The sequence below is a fragment of the Oncorhynchus kisutch genome, linkage group LG4, assembly GCF_002021735.2.
Source record: "Oncorhynchus kisutch isolate 150728-3 linkage group LG4, Okis_V2, whole genome shotgun sequence".
Lineage (NCBI taxonomy): Eukaryota > Metazoa > Chordata > Actinopteri > Salmoniformes > Salmonidae > Oncorhynchus > Oncorhynchus kisutch.
Window position 1 is genome coordinate 40,448,105 of NC_034177.2, and position 22,532 is coordinate 40,470,636.

The window sequence follows — 22,532 nt, forward strand, 5'->3', positions numbered from 1 at the left end:
TCTCTCTTGGAGGACCTGAGCCTTAGGACCATGCCTCAGGACTACCTGGCATGATGACTCCTTGCTGTCCCCAGTCCACCTGGCCGTGCTGCTACTCCAGTTTCAACTGTTCTGCCTGCGGCTATGGAATCCTGACCTGTTCAGCAGACGTGTTACCTGTACCAGACCTATTATTTGACCATGCTGGTCATTTATGAACATTAACATTCTGTTATAATCTCCACCCGGCACAGCCAGAAGAGGACTAGCCACCCCTCATAGCCTTCCTCTCTAAGTTTCTTCCTAATTTGGCCTTTCTAGGGAGTTTTTTCTAGCCAACGTGCTTCAACACCTGCATTGCTTTCTGTTTGGGGTTTTAGGCTGGGTTTCTGTACAGCACTTTGAGATATCAGCTGATGTATAATATCAGCTGATGGCTACATAAACACATTTGATTTGATTTGATTCACAATCACCTTTGTCTGTTTTTTTATATATCTGTTTGTTTTATTGGTGGGCTTATTATGAGGCACTTAAATGTTCAAGGCATTATTGCTGCTTCAACAGTTCTGGTTTGTGGCAGAGAATACATCTCTCCAAGCTGTCTTGTAAAAAAGGTTTTTAATAAACATTATTTTCCTTTTACCACAGTTGTCTTTTGGTACACATGCACACACTACATATGAAATCAATGTTGTTGTTGTTTCTTGTCTGTACAAATGTACTCTTTCAATCCATAGACTTACTTCGTCAACATCCCTGTAAGGCTAAAAACTAGGTCACTCATGACTACAGCTGCTTTTTGGGTAATTACTTTTATCTCAACCTCACTCCTTCCCACTCCTCCTTTTTGCCTCCGTACTAGAGGGATTACATTTCCCTAATTTCTCAAATGTGATGATAGGGCACTGGTAAGTGTGATTAAGTGTGCCCAGGGTAAGCTGGGATAGTCCCGTATTCATAAAGCACCTCGGAGTAGGAGTGCTGATCTAGGACTAGTTTTGCCTTCCAAATCATGACAAATAAAATGACATAGACGGGAGGGACCTGATCCTAGGTCAGCACTACTACTGTAAGATGCTTTGTGAATACAGGCCCAGGTGTATATATAAAGTCAGCACTGTGGAGGATCCATTCTGTTGAGGATGGGACGAGCTGCCTCTCTACCCTGCAGGAGAGGAAACACCTATGTCACAGAGCTCTATGAGTGGTTAAGGTAAGACTTGTATCTAATTTTATCTACATTCAAAATATAAATTTGTGTTTTAAAGATCTTAATTGATTGTTATTTTAAGGACTTCTGAAGTTAAATATTGATTTTGTCTGGTTCATGAATGATGGCAGTCAACTATAGATGGGTTGGTTGTTTAGCAAAGAAACTGATGCGTGCTCAACTATGGGGCAACACAGACGGGGTTGGATTTGATTGTTGACAACATGTAAACTATATTTTGTCTTCATGTGTTTATTGAAAACATAAATAAATGTGCAGTGAGCACTTGTTGTCTCTCAAATACATTGTACAGTTGTTTTTTAGTTAGCCAGCAAATGTTTTGCCATATTAGCATAGACTTGAAATCAGTCAAAACAGCTAAAAACAAGACATGGTATCAACAACATAAAACTAGCTAACACGAGCTACCTACGATTCTCCACATGGCAGCTTCTTGTCATTGTTGCTAGCTATCGGGCCATCCAGAATCACAACATCACACAGACTTCTGCCCCATTGAAGTGTTCGCATCGTTTATAGATAACCACTTAGAAAAGTGACCATAAAAACCAAAGCCCATTCAACTAAAGGCAAGAAAAGCAATCTACTGTATTACACATTGAACCTCATGTAGATTTAGAAATCCATTGAACAGTTTAATGACAAAAGTATTTAAAATTATAAGTCTATTTCAGAAAAGGACAGTGAAAAGTCAAATTGTACACTTCTGTTAAAAGTCTCAAATAGCTACAATTGTTTGCAATTTTCCATCAATCTTTTGCTGGACGGCTTAAATAGAAGTGTCCTGAAATGGCTTCCCACTGGGCATACACTGGTTGAATCAATGTTGTTTCCACATCATTACAATAACATGAGTTTGAACCAACCTGGAATAGACGCTGAATTGACGTCTGTGCCCAGTGGGTTATCAGTGATAGTTTAGCCTAATTACCCTAACACTCACCTGCCAGGATGTAAAGAAGCTTTCAGCCATATTAAACCACTCCAGGTTATTAAAGAGCCACTGTTGAAGCTGTTTTTTAAAAACTTAGCTGTCTAAGGCACTGCATCTCAGTGCAAGAGGCATCACTAAAGTACCTGGTTTGAATCCAGGCTGCATCCCATCAGGCCGTGATTGGGAGTCCCATTGGACGGCGCACAATTGTCCCAGCATCGTCCGGGTTTGGCCGGTGTAGGCCGTCATTAGAAATAATAATTTGTGAACTGACTTGCCAAGTTAAATAAATAAATAATAATACATGTAAATCCATTATTCACGATACATCTGAGTCTATATCATTTTACACTGTTGATTGATGAGATCTACTTTTATAATTAAGAGGAGTAAATCTTTCCATTTTAAAACATTTTTGTCTGTGTTCTTTCTTTGGTTGTGTTTATTTGTGATAGAACATTTATGAATGAGTGCCCTAGTGGACTGATCACTCTGCATGAGTTCCGGAGACACTTCTGTAAGGGTACTGTGGGCAATGAGTCAGCTGAGTATGCGGAGCAGATATTCCGTACCTTGGATAATAATGGGGTAGGCACCAAAAACAAACTTTTCTCATCTTTACGTCTTTTTACGTTTCTTATCTTTAATTCTTTCCCGTCTGAAAATCTGAAAAGTGTTAGCCATCCTTAAAACAGACTGCATATCAGCTCTGTATAGGTGCACTGCTATTGACATATTTCTTTACAAAATACTGGAAATAATTGACATGGTGTACCTGTGTAGTATCACACTAACTATTCTATAACAACGTTGTATTAATATGTTGCTAGTAAGTTAGAAATGTACTGCAAATCATTTCCTGGTAATTGCATAGTAGTGGAATTAAACATTATTTGGTTATTGCACAAGTGGAATAGGGAACAGGCGTTACCAAACAGGTATAAGGGAAACTTAATGTAAAGATTTACTGGAATGCTTATCACTGTGTGTGAAACTGAGGTTCTGTGGTTATCCACAGGATGGGGTTGTTGACTTCCGGGAGTATGTGAAAGCCATCAGTATGCTGATTGAAGGTACCCCAGTGGAGAAACTACGCTGGTCCTTTAAACTCTACGATAAAGACAAAGATGGAGCCATATCACGCAGGGAGATGCTGGAGATCATGCAGGTAGGTCCTAACCATAGATATATAACATAATACATTATATTTCATTTTGTGGTTCCAACTGGAAGGTGCAATGCTAGGACACAGTGGGGGGATGCAAATTGAACAATGTTACTGTTCTTTACCTTTACTCAAAAAATATTTGCTCAAATTCAGATTACCTCTCAGGATAATTCATGACTGGAATTTGTGTGGCTGCTGTGGGAGCCTACTGGCACAGCATTGCACTGGCAGTGGCACTTGCACTAGCTGCATTCAAAGCAGACATAACTGTGCTTGTTGTTATTCACTAGATGGCGCTAGATGTCCAATTTCACAACAATGTGTATGGTCTCTGTTTACAGGCTGTGTACAAGATGAGTGTGGCAGCCTCACTCACCAAGCCTAACCCGCTTACAGCTGAGGAGTGCACCAACAGGATATTTGCAAGATTGGATAAAGACAACAATGGTGAGGACTGCACAGAAACCACTCCAAAACACACATAATCCTGATTTACGGATATAAAACTTTTAGCATCCTCAGCTGGTAACCTATTGCTGCCATTATTCTGCTTCTACTGTAACCATCCAGCCCTGCCTTGAACTCTATGTTCTGGGACTTGTGATTGTATCTTAGTCTTGTGAGTGTGCAGCCAATACAAGGCTGTAAACATATTTTGTATTATTCTATTCTATTCAGCCATCATCAGCCTGGAGGAGTTCGTCGAGGGGGCCCTGGATGATGAGTGGATAAGGGAAATGCTGGAGTGTGACCCCAACACTGTGAAGGTTGAGAGGCCCCCCAAGGGCCACATCTTGCTTTAGTAAGGACAGACAGAGAGGTGCTGTGGATCCAGAGTTTCGTTTCATTCTACCTTGGATGTCAGCTGATGAACTGAACTGGGCTGAGACAATATATGTAATCTAGCTATATTTGTAATGCTTCAACTGTTTCCAAAAGCCAAACTACATCAAAGTGTTTACATGGTGTTACAGGTCTTGAGCGCATTTCTATAGCCTACTACCATTTCTGAACAAAATGCCATTCTATTAATTAGGTCTAAGATGTGATTTTTTTCTTACTTTGTGTAAGCTATACATATTTATTTGATTGTTTTGCCGTTTTATTCTGTCCTCACACTATTTAAAAAGGCTCATTAGTGTTTTCTAGCTGACATTTATTTCACATTATGTAGTTTTACTCTGTCCTCTTGTATAACAACACTTATTTTAGCAGTGTCTGTGTCTGAGACATAATACAAGCCAAATAAAATGTGTGGGAAATGGCATCTTAGTTATCCCTTATATTTATGAGCAGAAAGAAGGACGATAAAACACTGACATTTGTAAAGTAATGATGAAATACATTTACAAGACAATTTCACTTAGGCTAATTCTGTGCCCCCTTCAGATCACATGGGAACATCTTGCTTTTTCAAAGTTGATTGGCAGGCACCTCCCAAACACGGAAAAGATCCCAGAGAAATGACTCTTCCCAAACCAATCCAATCGGGAGCGGGGCGGGATGTACATTCAATGACGTTTCCACTTTCCAACTTTCCACTCAACTCCCATTTTTGACATGGCGTAGGGAAGAGGCAACGCAGCGGGCAGGCATTGTAGCGGGAAAACCGTGATCAGTTGATAAAGTAGAGGAATTTCTACGTTTTTATTTCAGTAGGTTGATATACATTTGCAAGTTGTAACTAAGAGTCAAGCAGAGTTTAGGTAAGTGCGACATTTACGCAGTTTTGTATCCATCTAACTCTGTCTTATTGCGTAGCGTCTGCTGTGATTCAACGCAGAAGTTGGCAACAACGTTGACAGACGTTGTAATGTTACTGTTATCCGTCTCGTTCTAATCTTTGCAATATTATCGTTGCACGTTGATTTATTTGCCAGGGAACTTGTCTTAATCATTTTCGAGTAATTGCTTCTACAGTTATTTGCCTTCAGACAGCATTTATTTTGACCCCGTGAATGCATTTAGCCTACGTCAAAGGAGTTTGTTCCAGTGAAAAGTTTTAATAATTAAAACCTAAGATACAATGTAGTCAGCAACGTGGCTTGTCCCTACATTGCTTTTGTTAGGTTTGAAGTATTATAACATTTCACTACAGACCGCTACAGACCGCTACAGACCGCTTTGAGATGCTTTCAAACACTTGCTGCCATTCATCAATAGCATGTTAACGATTCCGCAACACAGACAGCAGTGTTTTTACAGATTGCCACGAATGTTCTCACCCAGATTCAGCTTGATAAATAGTTTTCTCTAACCTTACAGGGTAGAGTTTATAGACCTAGACACAATCTCAACTGTAACTAATGCTTTTCGTGGTTTGTTTTGGTTGATTGCTCATTGCTCCAATCCAGACAGTAGTCAAGTCAACTGTGATATTGACATGTTCTATTCTATCCTGTTATATATTTTAAAATAATGTGTTAGTTAATATTTCTGCATTGGCTTTTCGGGTAGAGAATGCATCTCAAAAGGAGTCTACTGCAGCTAATAGCCAACTAGTCAAAGACAACACATTTTTGTTGTAGTCACTCACGGATATTGGGCAAATTGAGGTAATGATTAGTTTTCCCCATATTCAGAGCACTGGTCTCCTCCTGTCTTTTTCCATAGATGTCCAACCCTGGTTCAAAAGTCAGGGAACCCCTTCATGTCAGAGGTTGTTCTCTACACCGCACAATAGCAAATAGAAGTCGATGGTAAAATCAATCAGTTCAATGGCGTCCTTGGTATGTTCTCTTCTTATCAGGCATAGGTTACTTAGGTTGCTTTTGAGTATGACCTGTTCTAGAGCGGGCCAAATTGGAATGCTATTTTTTTTATTCCAAACTTGAACAACTGCTGAGTAATGTTAAAATAATGTCATTCATGCTACCTAAAAGAGTAGCTATAAGTCCTCCAACCAACTGAACAAGGCATGCATGTGGTGAAACATAGACACTTCAGAACTCTGTAAAAAAAAAAAAAACGTATTCAGATGCTTGTCATCACATTCAAACTATTTATTTTAGCTCACAGCTGTCTCTGATTTTCTCTGAAACGTCATACTTTTTTGTTGTTGTAGCTCTTGTCTTGCACCATGTGCACATAAAAATGCCATAGAGATGCAGTATTCTTACAGTAAACTAAGCTATATATAGACATAGGGGAAGGCCCCTTTTTGATCATTAGCTTTTAACCATTCATATAGTTGTGTGGGGTATGAAATGTGTGATATATTTTGCCCCCTCACCCAGACCAGGTTTGAAATAGCTGGGAGTTTATTTCAGATCAGCCAGTGTCATAGAGGCTGCCTGCCCTGGATGGCTCGACTGCATCTGCTGCCTGTGGAGAATAGAAATGCCATGATCACATGCAGGTGGGAATAACTCTGGACAGCTCTGAACTTGAGGACATCACAGGTGTAAATAGCAACTTGTTGCCATACTGGCACTGTGTGTGTGGCACGTACATTGACATATATAAATGGGGCATTTACAATAGAGAAATATACTAAAGAAAATCACATGTTGATTGATTGGGGAACCAAGTGTACAGTAAAGACACAGCTAGAACACAGCTAATACTGCGTATTAAAATAAGGTGCTGAATAGCAAGAGCATGGCATGAAGTGAAAAAACAACTACTTTTCTGACAGTCAAGATCCAGGTAACCTCTAGTGCGCTGTCACATAATATTGTGATTACCTTCTCTGTCATTCATCCTCAGTACAGACGTCTGTCTTTGCTATTTCCTGTGCTGGGGAGTACATTCCTTCTTTGAGCTAAGAGGAGAAGATCATAGGGTAAGAAAGCTAGGCTCAAAGTGGGTCAAACAGACTCAGTTCTGGGTTGTAAATGTGTAAAAGTGGTTTATTCAAGGCATATGTCTCAAGAAATGAAATCCTATGAGGAAAGCCAAGCGTATCTATGAAGAATGTCTTTGGTGGATCCAGCTCTGGCTGAATCAGATGTTTATGATTGAGTATTGTTAGATGTTCTATTATTTTAACATTGACTGGGTCAACAGTACTGTCCCTCCCTCCCTGGCTGTCTGGCAGAATACTGTGCAGCACACATGGGGATCGGTGCCAAGATCGTAAATTCCTCTCTCCCATGCGGAGCTCTTTATTGCCAGAGAAACAACGCATAGCAATGCATTTCAGCTTAGTCTCTTGGGATTCAGAGCCAGCTCCCAGAGTTGCATGGCTGCCATAAATGCTTATTTTCTTCCCAGACGAGTGGCCCTCAGGCTAGTGTTTTTCTGAAGCATGTGCCAAGAGAGGGTTTTCTCTCTGTTAGTCAGACAGGCAGAGTTCAGCATAGGACAGGGGTTTGTATGCTGTGCTCATCAGGGAACGCAGGGGAAATCGCTTTAAAACGCTTCGCCACTGAAATGAAAATGAGCATTTCTTATTGTCCAGGTTGTCCCTTCTTGTATTAGTCCATTTTCTTCCATTTGGTGACAAATGAATGCGACCCAGGATGAGCTTGGTGCTCTGTGGTGTGCAGAGGATGGGTTGTGATGCTTTCTCAGCCTGAAGGGCCCAAAGCTGGATCTGAAAAGCCATTAGTGAGATGATTACATGCCTGAAGTTGCTTCTTGAGGACAATAGTGTTTGTGAGTGACTGTTGAGCAATGTTTTTACTCAGTACAGTAGGTCTGAAAAGCATATTCAATCAGACAACTGCCATTACTGTGCAGTGTTGTCGCTTGGTATTGTCATTGTGATTTCTTTGCAACCGTCCCTACAGTCTTTGTGTTTCTCAGTTCAAACCCCCTTCAGCATCAACAACAGTTGATCGTGTGTCTTCTTGCACTTAGTAGTTATGGAACACACTAGGTGGTTCTCAATATGCATGCTACCGTGCACCACACGCTCATGCTCCTAGTGCATTCTCAGAGGATGTTCTCTTGAGTACGTTCTTGTGTGGATAACGCATATAACATTACATTTGAGAAGCACTCGCACTCCTTCTACTGTATTACCTCACTTTGCACCTCCCCATTCACTGGGTTGCAAGATAGCAATTCTTTGTAGCCAGCCCTATTGACTTGCTATGGACTTACCCATTCACTGAACCTTCTTCCAGCCAGGACAATAGCAACAATAGTCAAAATAAGATATACACAAAGCAAATGTTTTACTACACAACTATCAGCTAGCAAGATGTGAATCGTAATAAAGTAGCTAACCAGATAGTTTAACAGGAAAAAATGACCTAAAACTAATGTTATGTAAGGTAGATGTCAATTCTTTGTGGGTAGCTAGTTAACTAACAATTATTTGTGGCTATCTGGCAAGCTAACAGTAGTAGCTAGCCAGTTAGCCCTATTGACTACTATGGGCTTGCGATCTATGCACACTACGGTGGGTATTGTAGGCAGGTAAAGATGTCAAAATTTAAATGGCATGTATTTATTAACATATCAAGATCAAATATTGTAGTCGGGCAACATATGAGATGTGAATTGGCAACATTTAATTCCAAAGTTGGAGTGTATACTGTCTCGCTTAAGCTCAAATAATGTCTGCCATTGATTTCAAGAAATGTTGTGTAATTCTTTGTGGTTGGGGCATATTTCTGGGCATACTTTCAGTTGAAGCTTGCATTGATGCATGCTTCAAAATATGTACAAACTGAGTACGCATTCGAGAAGTGCCCGCCGTGTTCTATTTCGCATACTTTCATTTGGACCATTCCGTGCTCCAATTTGCATTTTTGGAGAATGGCAGTGTGCATTTTGAGAAACACCCGTTGAGGCCTAGATGACTTTAAAATTATTTCAATTAGTATTTGAACCCATGTCTTGTACAGGCTGGCTGCAGACAGTTGTTCATGAGCGATGAGGGGAACATAGCTGCAGAGTAAGCATTACCGCCATTAAGCATGCTTTGTTAGGAAGTCTTGTCGAGCTGTTGCGTACACAGCACTAACACATTGAATGCATAGAGGCCTTGGAGGATGATTTAATGTCAGAACCGCTCAGATGGAAGTGTTCAGACATGATTCCTGAACTTGTGAACTTAAAGTGGATGACAAGTGGGCAGCAGGCTTCAGAGCAGTGAGCACATCTGGTGTGGAGATGCCTGTCTGTTTGAAGTGTGAGGGGCCAAGTGTTTGGCAGGTGTCAGCCAGGCAGGCCACTATGTGTCTTCAGGGATGTGCTGAAATAGGGGTTTTGAGTTGGGCTACATCACAGATTGTGTCTTTGACTTTGATTGAATAGCATCATGAGACATTGTAAACAAATAGCTCCCACAGAAAGGATGCAGGACATGTGCAGTCTTAGTTGTGGATTGTTATGGCTGTTGGTTCTGTGACGTTGTGGATTATTAGATCTTAGCCTTACTGTTAATTGTCCTGATTCTCGTTTTTCCATGGTTCCTCCAATGCACAGTGAGAGCACTGCTATCACTAATAGCGTATTTGCCTCAACCTTTCATGGTCTTTCTGGATTGTGCTGAGTCGAGTGCAGTCTACCATCTAATTCTGTTTGTCTGACATGTGAAGAGACAAAATAAAAGCAGACTTGTGGACAAATTCCACCTTGAGACAAGTCAAGTTAATTCTCCACTCGCCCTCTGTGATTCTCTGAAGCTTTGAATGTCTGCAGCTTAGGCTAAATCAGTGAAGATGCAACTTTTTACAAATAGACAGGACTGACTTTTGTTATATGCTTTATTGACAGTTTGTGTCACTGATGTTGATTGTCTTTGGTTCTGTGAAATGATTTAGTCCTATTTTTGGCCACCTGAGTTTTGGATTATTGCTTTTGAAATGACTTCAACCATGGGCCTAATACAAATCCCAACTATTTAGAAATGCGTATGCTTCTGAAAGTTAATCATTTTAGAGTTACCAGAAACTCTGGAATTACATTTCAGGGGGAGATTAAAGGGTTTTAGGCTCTTGGAAGTATTTTAAGTCATTCAAAGGATTTCTGTCAAACTTGCTGATTAGCCCCAAATTACAGTGCCTTCAGAAGTATTCACACCCCTTGACATTTATCACATTTTGTTGTAAGAGCCTGAATTTAAAATTGATTAAATTGAGATTTTCTGTCACTGACCTACACGCAATACCCCATCCATGTCAGTAATTTTTTTTTTAAACTGAAAGGTCTTGCATCATGAAGTATTCAACCACTTTATGGCAAGCCTACAGTGCATTCAGAAAGTATTCACCTTTGGCAATGATTACAGCCTCAAGTCTTCTTGGGTATGATGCTATTAGCTTGGCACACCTTGTCCCGAAGCCACTCGTGCGTTGTCTTGGCTGTGTGCTTAGGGTTGTTGTCCTATTGGAAGCTGAGCCTTTGCCCCAGTCTGAGGTCCTGAGTGTTCTGGAGCAGGTTTTCATCAAGGATATCTCTTTCCCTCGATCCTGACTAGTCTCCCAGTCCCTGCCGCTGAAACATCCCCACAGCATGATGCCGCAACCACCATGCTTCACCGTAGGGATGGTGCCAGTTTTCCTCCAGATGTGACGCTTGGCATTCAGACTAAAGAGTTAAATCTGGGTTTCATCAGACCAGAGTATCTTGTTTCTCATGGTATGAGAGTCCTTTAGGTGCCTTGTGGCAAACCCCAAGCAGGCTGTCATGTGCCTTTTACTGAGGAGTGGCTTCAGTCTGGCCACTCAGCCATTAAGGCCTGATTGTTGGAGTCCTGTAGGATGGTTGTCCTTCTGGAAGGTTCCCATATCTCCACAGAGGAACTCTGGAGATCAGTCAGAGTGAACATCGGGTTTTTGGTCATCTCCCTGACCAAGGCCGTTCTCCCCCGAATGCCCAGTTTGGCCTGGAGGCCAGCTCTAGGAAGAGTCTAGGTGGTTCCAAACTTCTTCCATTTAAGAATGGTGGAGGGCACTGTGTTCTTGGGGACCTTCAATGCTGCAGACATTTTGTGGTACCCTTCCCTAGATCTGTGCCTTGACATGATCCAGTCTCGGAGGTCTACGGACAGTTCTTTCGACTTCATGGCTTGGTTTTTGCTCTGACATGTACTGTCAACTGTGGGACCTTTCCAATCAGGCCTGATCATTGACGACGAGACAGAGACCTGGCCGTGTGGTGCCAGGACAACAACCTCTCCCTCAAACGTGATCAAGACAAATGAGATGATTATGGACTACAGGAAAATGAAGACCAAGCACGCCCCCATTCTCATCGACAGGGCTGTAGTGGAGCAGGTTGAGAGGGCACGACAAAACAGGAGACTGAAAAGATTTGGCATGGGTCCTCAGATCCTAAAAAAAAAAAAGGCCAGACTACGGTTTGCAACTGCACATGGGAACAAAGATCGTACTTTTTGGAGAAATGTCCTCTGGTCTGATGAAACAAAAATGGAACTGTTTGGCCATAATGACCATCGTTATGTTTGGAGGAAAAAGTGGGATGCTTGCAAGCCGAAGAACACCATCCCAACCATGAAGCATGGGGGTGGCAGCATCGTGTTGTGGGGGTGCTTTGCTGCAGGAGGGATTGCTGCACTTCACAAAATAGATTGCATCATGAAGGAAGAAATTGATGTGGATATATTGAAGCAACATCTCAAGACGTCAGTCAGGAAGTTAAAGCTTGGTCGCAAATGGGTCTTCTAAATGGACAATGACCCCAAGCATACTGCCAAAGTTGTGGCAAAATGGCCTGACAACAAAGTCAAGGTATTGGAGTGGCCATCACAAAGCCCTGACCTCAATCCCTTAAATGTATTAGCAGAACTGAAAAATTGTGTGTGAGCAAGGAGGTCTACAAACCTGACTTATTGTGGGAAGCTTGTGTAAGGCTACCCAGAACATTTGACCCAAGTTAAACAATTTAAAGGCAATGCTACCGAATACTATTATTACTATTAATATTATAAAGCTATTTCCAACATCTTATGTAACAACAATGTGATATTGTCATAATCCCAAAGTTACAACACGTGTAAGAACTAGATGTCAAGTGTTACTGTATTTCCTGATGTCTCAGTCCTGAAAATATATTTGTTAGTAATTTTGAAAATGCCTAAGTGGTCTACTCTAATGTTGAGGTGATTCCATGACCCTAATGTATTTAATTGTAGGCTATAGGCTATATTAAGATTTATATCTAAGGGCCCTCCAAACCATGTGCTTATGATCATATATTTAGACTAATTTAATTTTAATTGACTTGTTTTTGGTTTTCCATCAAATATTTGGCTGCCGTCAAATACATATTTGTTTGATTTCAAATAACTTGCATATATTAAAATACCTTCAAATATTATTTGTTTTTCTGAGACCTGTATTTGAATATCAAAGAAAAAAGTTGCCTTTTAGTTGAAACTCTATATCAACTATATTCGACTACCTCAAGTATTTGAAAAGTTTGTATTTTCAAATAAACTACAACTTTTTTTCTGCCCAGGTCTGGTGCCAAGTCGTCAGACGAGTATCGTAACGGATATGAGCAATTGTCCTGATACAATTATGATCAGAGTTTTAATTTGATTTTATTATCCTTGATCAGGAACGCCTCTGGGTGACGGCAAACCTGTCTGCCCACTGTGTTATTAATCCGCCGCTTGTTAAAATCTATAAACATGCAGGAAGAATATTTTGCTAACCTCCTAGTTAGGCATATTAAAACACTTAAGTGTTTTACGATCATGAGTATCATCCGATCCGACTATCAACTGTCATTATGGATACAATTATGAATATGAGTATGGCCAGGTCGACACACCCCTAGTAAGGCAACAGCCGGTGAAGGAAAGCTCTCAGGAGTGTGTGACTCAGGAGTGGAGTATCACAGGCTCTGGAGAACACTGCACTGTGTGAGTGGGTCAGTGGGATGGTTGAAGTGGGCAGGACCACATCGACTCAAATCGTAAAGCAGTGTCCTAACATGCTGGACAGTTGAACTGATGGACTGATTCATTTTGAATGTAATTTTGACATAGAAAAGGCCTGTATTGTTACTTGAATTGATGAAGATTGTCAGAGCTGATATCGTGTGTGTGTGTGCGTGTGCGTGTGCGCAGCCTTTTGATCGGGAAGCTAGACTGAAAGAATGGCCCTGCTGTGCTTTTTTGGCATTTGTACAATCTATGGCCCAGAAGATGTTTCCTCACTGGTCTCCAAAACAAAGTGTCCAGTGTCCATAGCGGCAGCTCACTCAGTGTCAATAAGTAGGGTAAATGTCTTAGTTCTTATCCTAAATGTGTCCAATGACCCACACCTGACAGGGTTACCCAGGGAACACAGGAAGGGCTGAACTTTGGCCAACATTTCACCTCAAGCACAACAAGGAAATCCTATTTCTCATTTGGATGTGAATATGAACCCCACCTCCTGCCTGTATTAAAACAACTGTGTCCGTGTTTGAACAGAAGCAACCACTTTAAGAGTGGGCAGAAAAGAAAAGGGGCTACTTGTGATGCTGCCGCACATTTACATTGTTTGTTAAATCCTCCTTATGTGAGGGTCTTGTTCCAGCCAAAACGGTGTGTGAGTTTTTGTTTTCTTATTAATTATGATTCTTAAACATGTGCACCCGTGGAAAAAAACAACAACTCCCTATTACTCATTGTTGTTATGTACAGTCTAATTCAACCTGGAGTACTTCTCACAACACTACATGTCTTCTCTTCCTGGCCAAACTCTCTAACAGCTAAATCTATAATAAAATAGGTGTACAATGTGTCATTTGAGAGTGTTTTCTCCTTTCATCCACTGAATAATTTCCATCCCATTGCCTCTGTGCAGACTGGGTGTAATTTCTGGGTGGATAGCTTATGAAATGACAGGCTTATCAACAGAGCTGCTCATTAAGGTGTACAGTAGGGAGCTGCTGCATTGCTGCTGAGGTTTTGGTTTAAGACTGCTCTGGATTTGCTACATTGCTGCTCAAAAGTTGTTTCAAAGTTTGCTACTGAATCAAAGTATTTCAGGCTATTCGTATTAACCAACAGAGGAACATAGCCGATGCACATCTTCAAAATCTCACCATGATTCTGGTCCAGTAAAGCCTACACTTACAGTGCCTTCAAAGTATTCAGACCCATTGACTTTTTCCACATTTTGTTAGGTTACAGCCTTATTCTAGAATTGATTAAAAAAAATGTTTTCTCCCTCATCAATCTACAGACAGTACCCCATAATGACAAAGCAAAAACAGGTTTTTAAAATGTTTTTTGCTCATTTATAAATAAAAAAGTGATGACATTTACATAAGTATTCAGACCCTTTACTCAGTACATTGTTGAAGCACCTTTGGCAGCGATTACAGACTCGAGTCTAATTTGGTATAACGCTACAAGCTTGGCACACCAGTATTTGGGGGGGTTTCTCCCATTCTGCAGATCCTCTCAAGCTATGTCAGGTTGGATGGGGAGTGTTGCTGACCAAGACCCTTCTCCTCCGCTCGCTCAGTTGACCTGGCGGCCAGCTCTAGGAACAGTGCTTGGTGGTTCCAAACTTCTTACATTTAAGAATAATGGAGGCCACTGTGGTGTTGGGGACCTTCAATGCTGCAGAAATATTTTGGTACCCTTCCCCAGATCTGTGCCTTGACACAATCCTGTCTCGGAGCTCTACGGACAATTCCTTCAACCTCATTGCTTGGTTTTTGCTCTGACATGCACTGTCAACTGTGGGACCTTGTTTTTTTATATAGACGGGTGTGTTGCTTTCCAAATCATGTCCAATCAATTGAATTTACCACAGGTGGACTCCAAGTTGTAGAACATCTCAAGGATGTCAGTGGAAACAGGATGCGCCTGAGCTCAATTTCGAGTCTCATGGCAAAGGGCCTGAATACTTATGTAAATAAGGAATCTGTTTTTAATTTGGGAACATTTCTAAAAATGGGGTGTTGTGTGTTGTGTGTAGATTGATGAGGAAATGTTTTAATGAATCCATTTTAGGATGAGGCTGTAACGTATCAAAATGTGGAAAAAGTCTGAATACTTTCTGAAGGCACTGTGTATATAATGTGTATACTTGTAGGCAATCGGCATATCATGAATACACCGCAATCATGAATGATTCAGTTGTAGTGCTGAGTGATTGGTGCTTTTTGAAGTCGGTTCGGTTTCGATTAGATTTTTACAAAATCATTTTAAAAATGTGTCCCTGTCAATTGTGCATTCTTCTCTCCGTGTCTGCCCCATACAGACTAGACAAGTAGGCATGCAATGGATTATGGTTATTGTACTTAATTACCATGTTTTCTGCGCTAAACAATGTAGAATATTGGCCTGTTGGAGACTACAACCCCCTTCACATTGCACATTTCGGGCTTGATCTGATTTATCTCTAGAGAAACTGCATATTGAGATCACAGAAAAAAATGTAATTAAAATTATTGAACCGACGTTGGTCAGTAAAAAAAAAATTGTCGCACTGTGTTGTGGAGAAAATTCCATGTGAGATGCAGACCTTTCTCTAATTTGATGATGCTCCATTTGTCATGTCTCCACCATGATATTATTAACTGCAAGTCTGCACTTAAATATTTTTGTCCCCTCGAGACTTGTATTCCAGACAGTTAATATTTACTTAGTGTAACCATTCTACCTAACCGTGTCATTTCGTGACCGGCTAACGTCAGAAGGCATGTTTGACTAAGAGGAATCTTTTAAGTTCTTATTGTATTCTTCTTGCATAGCTAGATTTCTTGGCTAGGTTTTGGCTGTGTCCTTGCATATTCTGGCTCTTGGCGATCTCGTATAATGGCTTTTGTGTCAGCAAGCCAGTAATGAGATTTCCCTGTGAAACACTGAGCCGACTGTTGATAAGAAAGCGTCACATTTCTATGCAGGGGTTTCCTCTACTCACTTCCTACCCTTTTAGACTCTAGCTTGGCCTACCCAGGGTTTGTTTCCATTTCATTATTTTGTTTTCCTTTTAAAATGCTTACATCTCCTTAACTGCTCTAGTGATGTAGTGATTTCATTTTTAAAGTAAGTAGGTGTAAGTAGGTCTACGAGCCTATACTTATGAGCAGCAGTTTTTTTTTCTGATCACAGATCAGTTGATAACAGCATGACAGAGCAATGCCCTGGTCATGGGTTCCATTCCCACAGGGATCACACAAATACAAAACTTTTACTCACTGCAACGTATGTAAATAGTGACATGTATTACATAACCCTAGTGGGGGAACTCCTATCCCTAATTATGTGTATCCTTCAGCCGCATGCTTCCCATCCAAAACATTTTGTGCAAATATATAATGACATTTTGTGACATTTTGGTCCTTGGCAAGGTTATTTTCTCGAGGCAAGCCGAAGTTCGGAGCTGACGGCTACACCCCTTCATCGCCATTGGTCAACAGATCATTTATTAAGTGTTTGTCATTCAACAATAGACTCTTTGTTTTCGTGCACATTTTTTCTTGAGAAATACTGCACCAAACATACTTTTGGTCATGTAGTGTGGACACCTTTTCGTCGAACATCTCATTCCAAAGTCGCTGGCATTAATATGGAGTTGGTTTCCCCTTTGATGCTATAACAGCCTCCACTCTTTTGGTAAGGCTTTCCACTAGATGTTGAAACATTGCTGTGGGGACTTGCATCCATTCAGCCATGATCATTATTGAGGTCGGGCACTGATGTTTGACAATGAGGCCTGGCACGCAGTCGGCATACTAATTCATCCCAAAGGTATTAGATGGGGTCAAGTTCTTCCACACCAATCTCAACAAAACATTTCTGTATGGACCTCGTTTTGTGCACGGGGGCATTGACACGCTGAAACAGGAAAGGGCCTTCCCAAAACTGTTGCCACTAAGTTGGAAGCACAGAATCGTCTAGAATGTCATTGTATGCCATAGCTTTAAGAGTTCCCTTCACTGGAACTAAGTGGCCCAAACCATGAAAAACAGCCTAAGACCATTATTCCTCCTCCACCAAAATGTACAATTGGCACTATGCATTGGGGCAGGTAGCATTTTCCTGACATCCGCCAAACCCTAATTCGCCCGTCGGACTGCCAGATGGTGAAGTGTAATTCATCACTCCAGAGAAGGTGTTTCCAGTGCTCCAGAGTCCAATGGCGGCGAGATTTACACCTCTCCAGCCGACGCTTTGCATTGCGCATGGTGATCTTGGTGTGCGACTGCTCGGCCATGGAAACCCATTTTATGAAGCTCCCGAAGAACACTTCTTGTGCTGATGTTGCTTCTAGAGGCAGTTTGGAACTCTGTAGTGAGTGGTGCAACCAAGGACAGAAGAATTTAACGCGGCATGCGCTTCAGCAATTGGCAGTCTCGTTCTGTGAGCTTGTGTGGCCTACCACTTTGCAGCTGAGCTGTTGTAGCTCCTAGACATTTCCACTTCACAATAACAGCACTTAAATTTGACCGGGGAAGAAATTTGACCAACTGACTTGTTGGAAAGGTGGCATTCTTTGACAGTGCCACGTTGAAAGTCCCTGAGCTCTTCAGTAAGGCCATACTCTACTGCCAATGTTTGTCTATAGAGATTGCATAGCTGTGTGCTTGATTTTATACACCTATCAGCAACAGGTGTGGCTGAAAAAGCCAAATCCACTAATTTGAATGCGTGTCCACATACTTTTGTATAGAGTACAAAACTCCTTCAAGGGAGTTCAAGGGTTTTTCAAGGGTTTTTCTTTATTTGATTATTTTCTACATTGTAGAATAATAGTGAAGACATCCAAACTATGAAATAACACACATGGAATCATTTAGTAAGCAAAAAAGGGTTAAACAAATCTAAATATATTTTTGTTTCTTCAAAGTAGCCACCCTTTGCCTTGACAGCTTTGCACACTCTTGGCATTCTCTCAACCAGCTTCACTTGGAATGCTTTTCCAAAAGTCTTGAAGGAGTTCCTATGTATACTGAGCACTTGTTGGCACTTTTCCTTCACTCTGTGGTCCAACTCATCCCAAACCATCTCAGTTTGGTTGAGGTCGGGGGATTGTGGAGGCCAGGTCATCTGATGCAGCATTCATCACTCCTTCTTGGTCAAATAGCCCTCACACAGCCTGGAGGTGTGTTGGGTCGTTGTCCTGTGAAAGTCCCACTCAGCGCAAACCAGATGGGATGGAATATCGCTGTAGTAGCCATGCTGGTTAAGTGTGCCTTGAATTCTAAAACAAATCTGACAGTGTCACCAGCAAAGCACCATCACACCTCGTCTATGCTTCACGGTGGGAACCACACATGCGGAGATCTGTTCATCTACTCTGTCTCACAAAGACACTCCGGTTGGAATCAAAAATCTCACATTTGGACTCATCAGACTAAAGGACAGATTTCACCCTGTCTAATGTCCATTGCTTGTGTTTCTTGGCCCAAGCAAGTCTCTTCTTCTTATTGGTGTCCTTTGGCAGTGGTTTCTTTGCAACAGACTGAGATTCACACAGTCTCCTCTGAACAGTTGATGTTGAGGTTTGTGTTACCTGAACTCTTAAGCATTTATTTGGGCTGCAGTTTCTGAGGCTGGTAACTCTAATGAACTTATCCTCTGCAGCAGAGGTATCTTTGGGTCTTCCTTTCCTGTGGCGGTCCTCATGGGAGCCAGTTTTATCATAGTGTTTGATGGTTTTTGAGACTGCACCTGAAGAAACTTTCAATGTTCTTGAAATGTTCCTTGATTGACTGACCTTCATATCTTAAAGTAATGATGGACTGTCATTTCTCTTTGCTTATTTGAGCTGTTCTTGTCATGAATATTGACTTGGTCTTTTACCAAATAGGAATATATTTTTTATACCACCCCTACTTTGTTACAACACAGCTGATTGGCTCAAACGCATTAAGGAAATAAATTCTACAAATTAACTTTTTACATGGCACACCTGTTAATTGAAATGCGTTCCAGGTAACTATCTCATGAAGCTGGTTTATTGAATGCCAACAGTGTGCGAAGCTGTAATCAAGGCAAAGGGTAGGTCATTTCAAATATAAAATATATTTTGCTTTGTTTAACAATTTTTTTTGGTTACTACATGATTCCATATGATTTCATAGTTTGGATGCTTCACTTTTATTCTACAATATAGAAAATAGTCAAACTAAAGAAAAACCCTTGAATGAGTACAGTAGGTGTTTCCTGTGTAGTCAGATGTAAAATTGTGCGACTAAGATCTCCTTGTCAAAATATTAATTTCTTAGACAAAATCGGAGTATTTTGAGGAGGTACATACTGGCTACAGCATCTTAAGATGGACAAACGGTACTATAGTTCCTTTCTCAGAATGTTCAATGAAGGTCTTTTAAGGGAGTATGCGATCACACTCGTTGGTCTAGCCGAACCTAACCAGAAGCATATTGAACACTTAATGGTTCATTGTCCCTTTCTCTTTCTCTCCCAGGGTGCCCACTAAGTGTTGAAGATGATGTCTGATGCCAGTGACATGTTGGCAGCAGCTTTGGAGCAGATGGATGGGATAATAGCAGGTAAGGGTCTCTTTTGCATTGACATGAGGAAGAACAAGGAGTGATCTCGCAACGTCACATTCACTGGCTCCACATTATCCGTCAGTAAGACTTGGGACTGTATTCACAGAGTGAGTCATTTTTTACTTCTAGGTCATAATAAGCTCATATGGTCAGGGGGTACCTGATCCTCTCTAGATCAGCACTCCTTCGCGGAGACACTTGATTAATACAGTAATTAATTTACAGTAAAATATGCGTCATAATGCTCACTGATGGCTTGTTGGTCATACCTGGCCAAACCAGTGTAGCTCTACAAGACATATTTCAACATGAGGACTAACATTTTTAGACTGATAAATGAACCTTTTCACACGAGTTCCAAATATCTCTAATGGTCGCCCCAGCTTGAGTTTTTTTTTTTATGCGCGTGATGTCACAATGCACTCACTGTTCCAAAATGTGATCGTTACGCCACAGGACAGTTAACGAGCACTGCCCTCAAGCCAAGGCACGTTGCCTGCTAATTATCTATAGGCTATGTTTCAACTTCTCAATCTCAACTTATTTTCTAACAATTTAAAGTTTTTAACAACCGTTTGAATTAAGATGTTTTCCGCCTCATTCATTTACATAGAAGTAGCCCATTTCACTGTTGGGGACAATTTCTGTTTGAGGCTTTTCTGATCCGTACAAACTTCTCTCTTCAACGAGAGGCCAAGCACTTCCCCAATGTTTTCCCAGATTGAGTATGTAGACATTTGCGCATCTCCAGGTTCTGTTCGAACAGAACCTGCGCAAACTTTTATCCCTGGCACATTTTCCTGCTGGCAACGGCATTGGCTTTGTTGTTTTCCTTACTACTAATAACTTTGGACATGTGTGCGTTCCTATCAAAGTAAGTGCCTTATTACGTTATCAATATAGTTTCTGTATATCGTGTTGTCGTTTCTACTCTAGCACACCGTGTGTATTCGGAAAGTATTCAGACCACTTATTCTAAAATGAATGAAATAAATACAAAATCCTTAATCTACACACACTACCCCATAATGACAAAGCGAGAGCAGGTTGTTAGACATACCTTATTTACATAAATATTCACACCCTTTGCTATGAGACTTGAAATTTAGCTCAGGTGCATCCTGTTTCCATTGATCATCCAACTTGATTGGAGTCCACCTGTGGTAAATTCAATTGATTGGACATGATTTCCAAAGGTACACACCTGTGTATATATAAGGTCCCACAGTTGACAGTGCATGTCAGAGCAAAAATCAAGCCGTGAGGTTTGAAGGACTTGTCCTTAGAGCGCCGAGACAGGATTGTGTCGAGGCACAGATCTGGGGAAGGGCATCAGAAAATCTGCAGCATTGAAGCTCCCCAGAAACACAGTGGCCATCATTCTTAAATGGAAGAAGTTTGGAACCACCAAGACTCTTCCTAGAGCTGGCCGCCAGGCCAAACTGAGCAATTTGGGAAGAAGGGCCTTGGTCAGGGAGGTGACCAAGAACCCAATGGTCATTCAGACAGAGCTCCAGAGTTCCTCTGTGGAGATTGGAGAACCTTCCAAATCGAAAACCATCTCTGCATCACTCCACCAATCAGGCCTTTATGGTAGAGTGACCAGACAAAAGCCACTCCTCAGTAAAAGCCACATGACAGGACTCTCAGACCATGAGAAAGATTCTCTGGTCTGATAAAACCAAGATTGAACTCTTTGTCCTGAATGCCAAGCGTCATGTCTGGAGGAAACCTAGCACTATCCTTACGGTGGAGCATGTTGGTGGCAGCATCATGGTGTGGGCATGTTTTTCAGCGGCAGGGACTGTGAGACTAGTCACGATTGAGGAAAGGATGAACGGAGAAAAGAACAGAGTTCCAATGCTGTGTACGATTCCCTACACAGAACTGCGCGAACTGGCCCTAACGAGAATAGAAAGAGGAGTGGGAGACACGGTGAACAACCAAGCAAGAGGACAAGTACATTAGTGTCTCGTTTGAGAAACAGATGCCACCCAAGTCCTCAACTGGCAGCTTCATTAAATAGTACCTGCAAAACACAAGTCTCAACGTGAAGAGGCGACTCCGGGATGCTGGCCTTCAAGGCAGAGTTCCTGTGTCTGTTCTTTTGCCCATCTTAATCTTTTCGTTTTATTGGCCAGTCTGAGATATGTATTTTTCTTTGCAACTCTGCCTAGGGCTAACTGGCCTTCTATCACGGCCGACTCGATCACAAAGTCGTACTGAACAACACTGCCTCGTGTAGAAAGAGGGCTTATATTGCTAGCTAGATACCTACAAAACAACTTAGTTGTTTGTCATTTGCCCTCTTGGTCCAGTTGGTCTTGGAGGTTATAAACATCTCCAGCACCCTTCTATCCGTTTGTTGAAACGGATGGTTTGCCACACACATGATCCATGTGGTCTGCATTGACCCTCTCCAGTAAGAACTGTCTGTGATTGAATTTGTTGCATTACAGACATTCCTCGTCGGTCTACATGGCTGGACGGCCCACCAGTCGGTTTCTAACCATGGCTCCACCAGGAGCGGTGGCGGCTGCAGCAGCCACTGCTTGCAGGTCTTGCAATAATTTTTCTTGCTGTCTCAACTTCTCAATATATTCCCGATCAATTAAATAAGTCTGTGTTCCTATGTAAAAGAACATAGAAAGAAGAAGCAGCCATTGTAATTATTTAGCAATTTTGGATAAACGTGCACGTTGACGTAGTTCCCATGAACCTGTATAAACTAGTATTTCCCCCATTTTGAAAAGCCAGCTTTCGAGGGTGGGAACACAGTTGGAACAAGGAAAAGGGCTCCTGTCAGGCTGTAGTATTTACAAAGCCAG

General features: G+C 41.4%; 2 protein-coding genes across 7 annotated transcripts in view; both read left to right on the forward strand.

Moving 5' to 3' along the window:
• The first annotated feature begins 968 nt into the window (after positions 1–968).
• On the forward strand, positions 969–4,580 carry LOC109888692 (guanylyl cyclase inhibitory protein). Its single transcript, XM_020479860.2, has 5 exons — positions 969–1,195; positions 2,603–2,735; positions 3,166–3,315; positions 3,657–3,762; positions 3,994–4,580. The coding sequence occupies exons 1-5, from the start codon at positions 1,125–1,127 to the stop codon at positions 4,116–4,118; spliced, it is 585 nt and encodes a 194-aa protein (XP_020335449.1). The 5' UTR covers positions 969–1,124; the 3' UTR covers positions 4,119–4,580.
• Positions 4,581–4,758: 178 nt separating this feature from the next.
• LOC109889524 (liprin-beta-1-like) overlaps positions 4,759–22,532 on the forward strand; it is a 70,983-nt gene continuing 53,209 nt past the window's right edge. For 2 of the 6 annotated variants that reach the window (XM_020481004.2, XM_031822937.1), the window contains exons 1-2: positions 4,808–5,021; positions 19,617–19,701. In XM_020481004.2, the coding sequence (XP_020336593.1) occupies positions 19,638–19,701 (64 nt within the window). In that variant the 5' untranslated portion in view covers positions 4,808–5,021; positions 19,617–19,637. Of the gene's footprint in view, positions 5,022–19,616; positions 19,702–22,532 lie in introns of all 6 variants that reach the window. The other 4 variants (XM_020481007.2, XR_004209720.1, XM_020481005.2 and 1 more) reach the window with 4 other exon arrangements.

What these genes read in the sequence shown, in the direction of transcription:
- LOC109888692 (XM_020479860.2), top strand. Translation starts at nt 1,125, where the DNA reads ATGGGACGAGCTGCCTCTCTACCCTGCAGGAGAGGAAACACCTATGTC. An exon ending in GTACCTTGGATAATAATGGG is followed by an intron (nt 2,736 to 3,165) that starts GTAGGCACCAAA and finishes GGTTATCCACAG; the next exon opens with GATGGGGTTGTTGACTTCCG. An exon ending in ATTGGATAAAGACAACAATG is followed by an intron (nt 3,763 to 3,993) that starts GTGAGGACTGCA and finishes TATTCTATTCAG; the next exon opens with CCATCATCAGCCTGGAGGAG.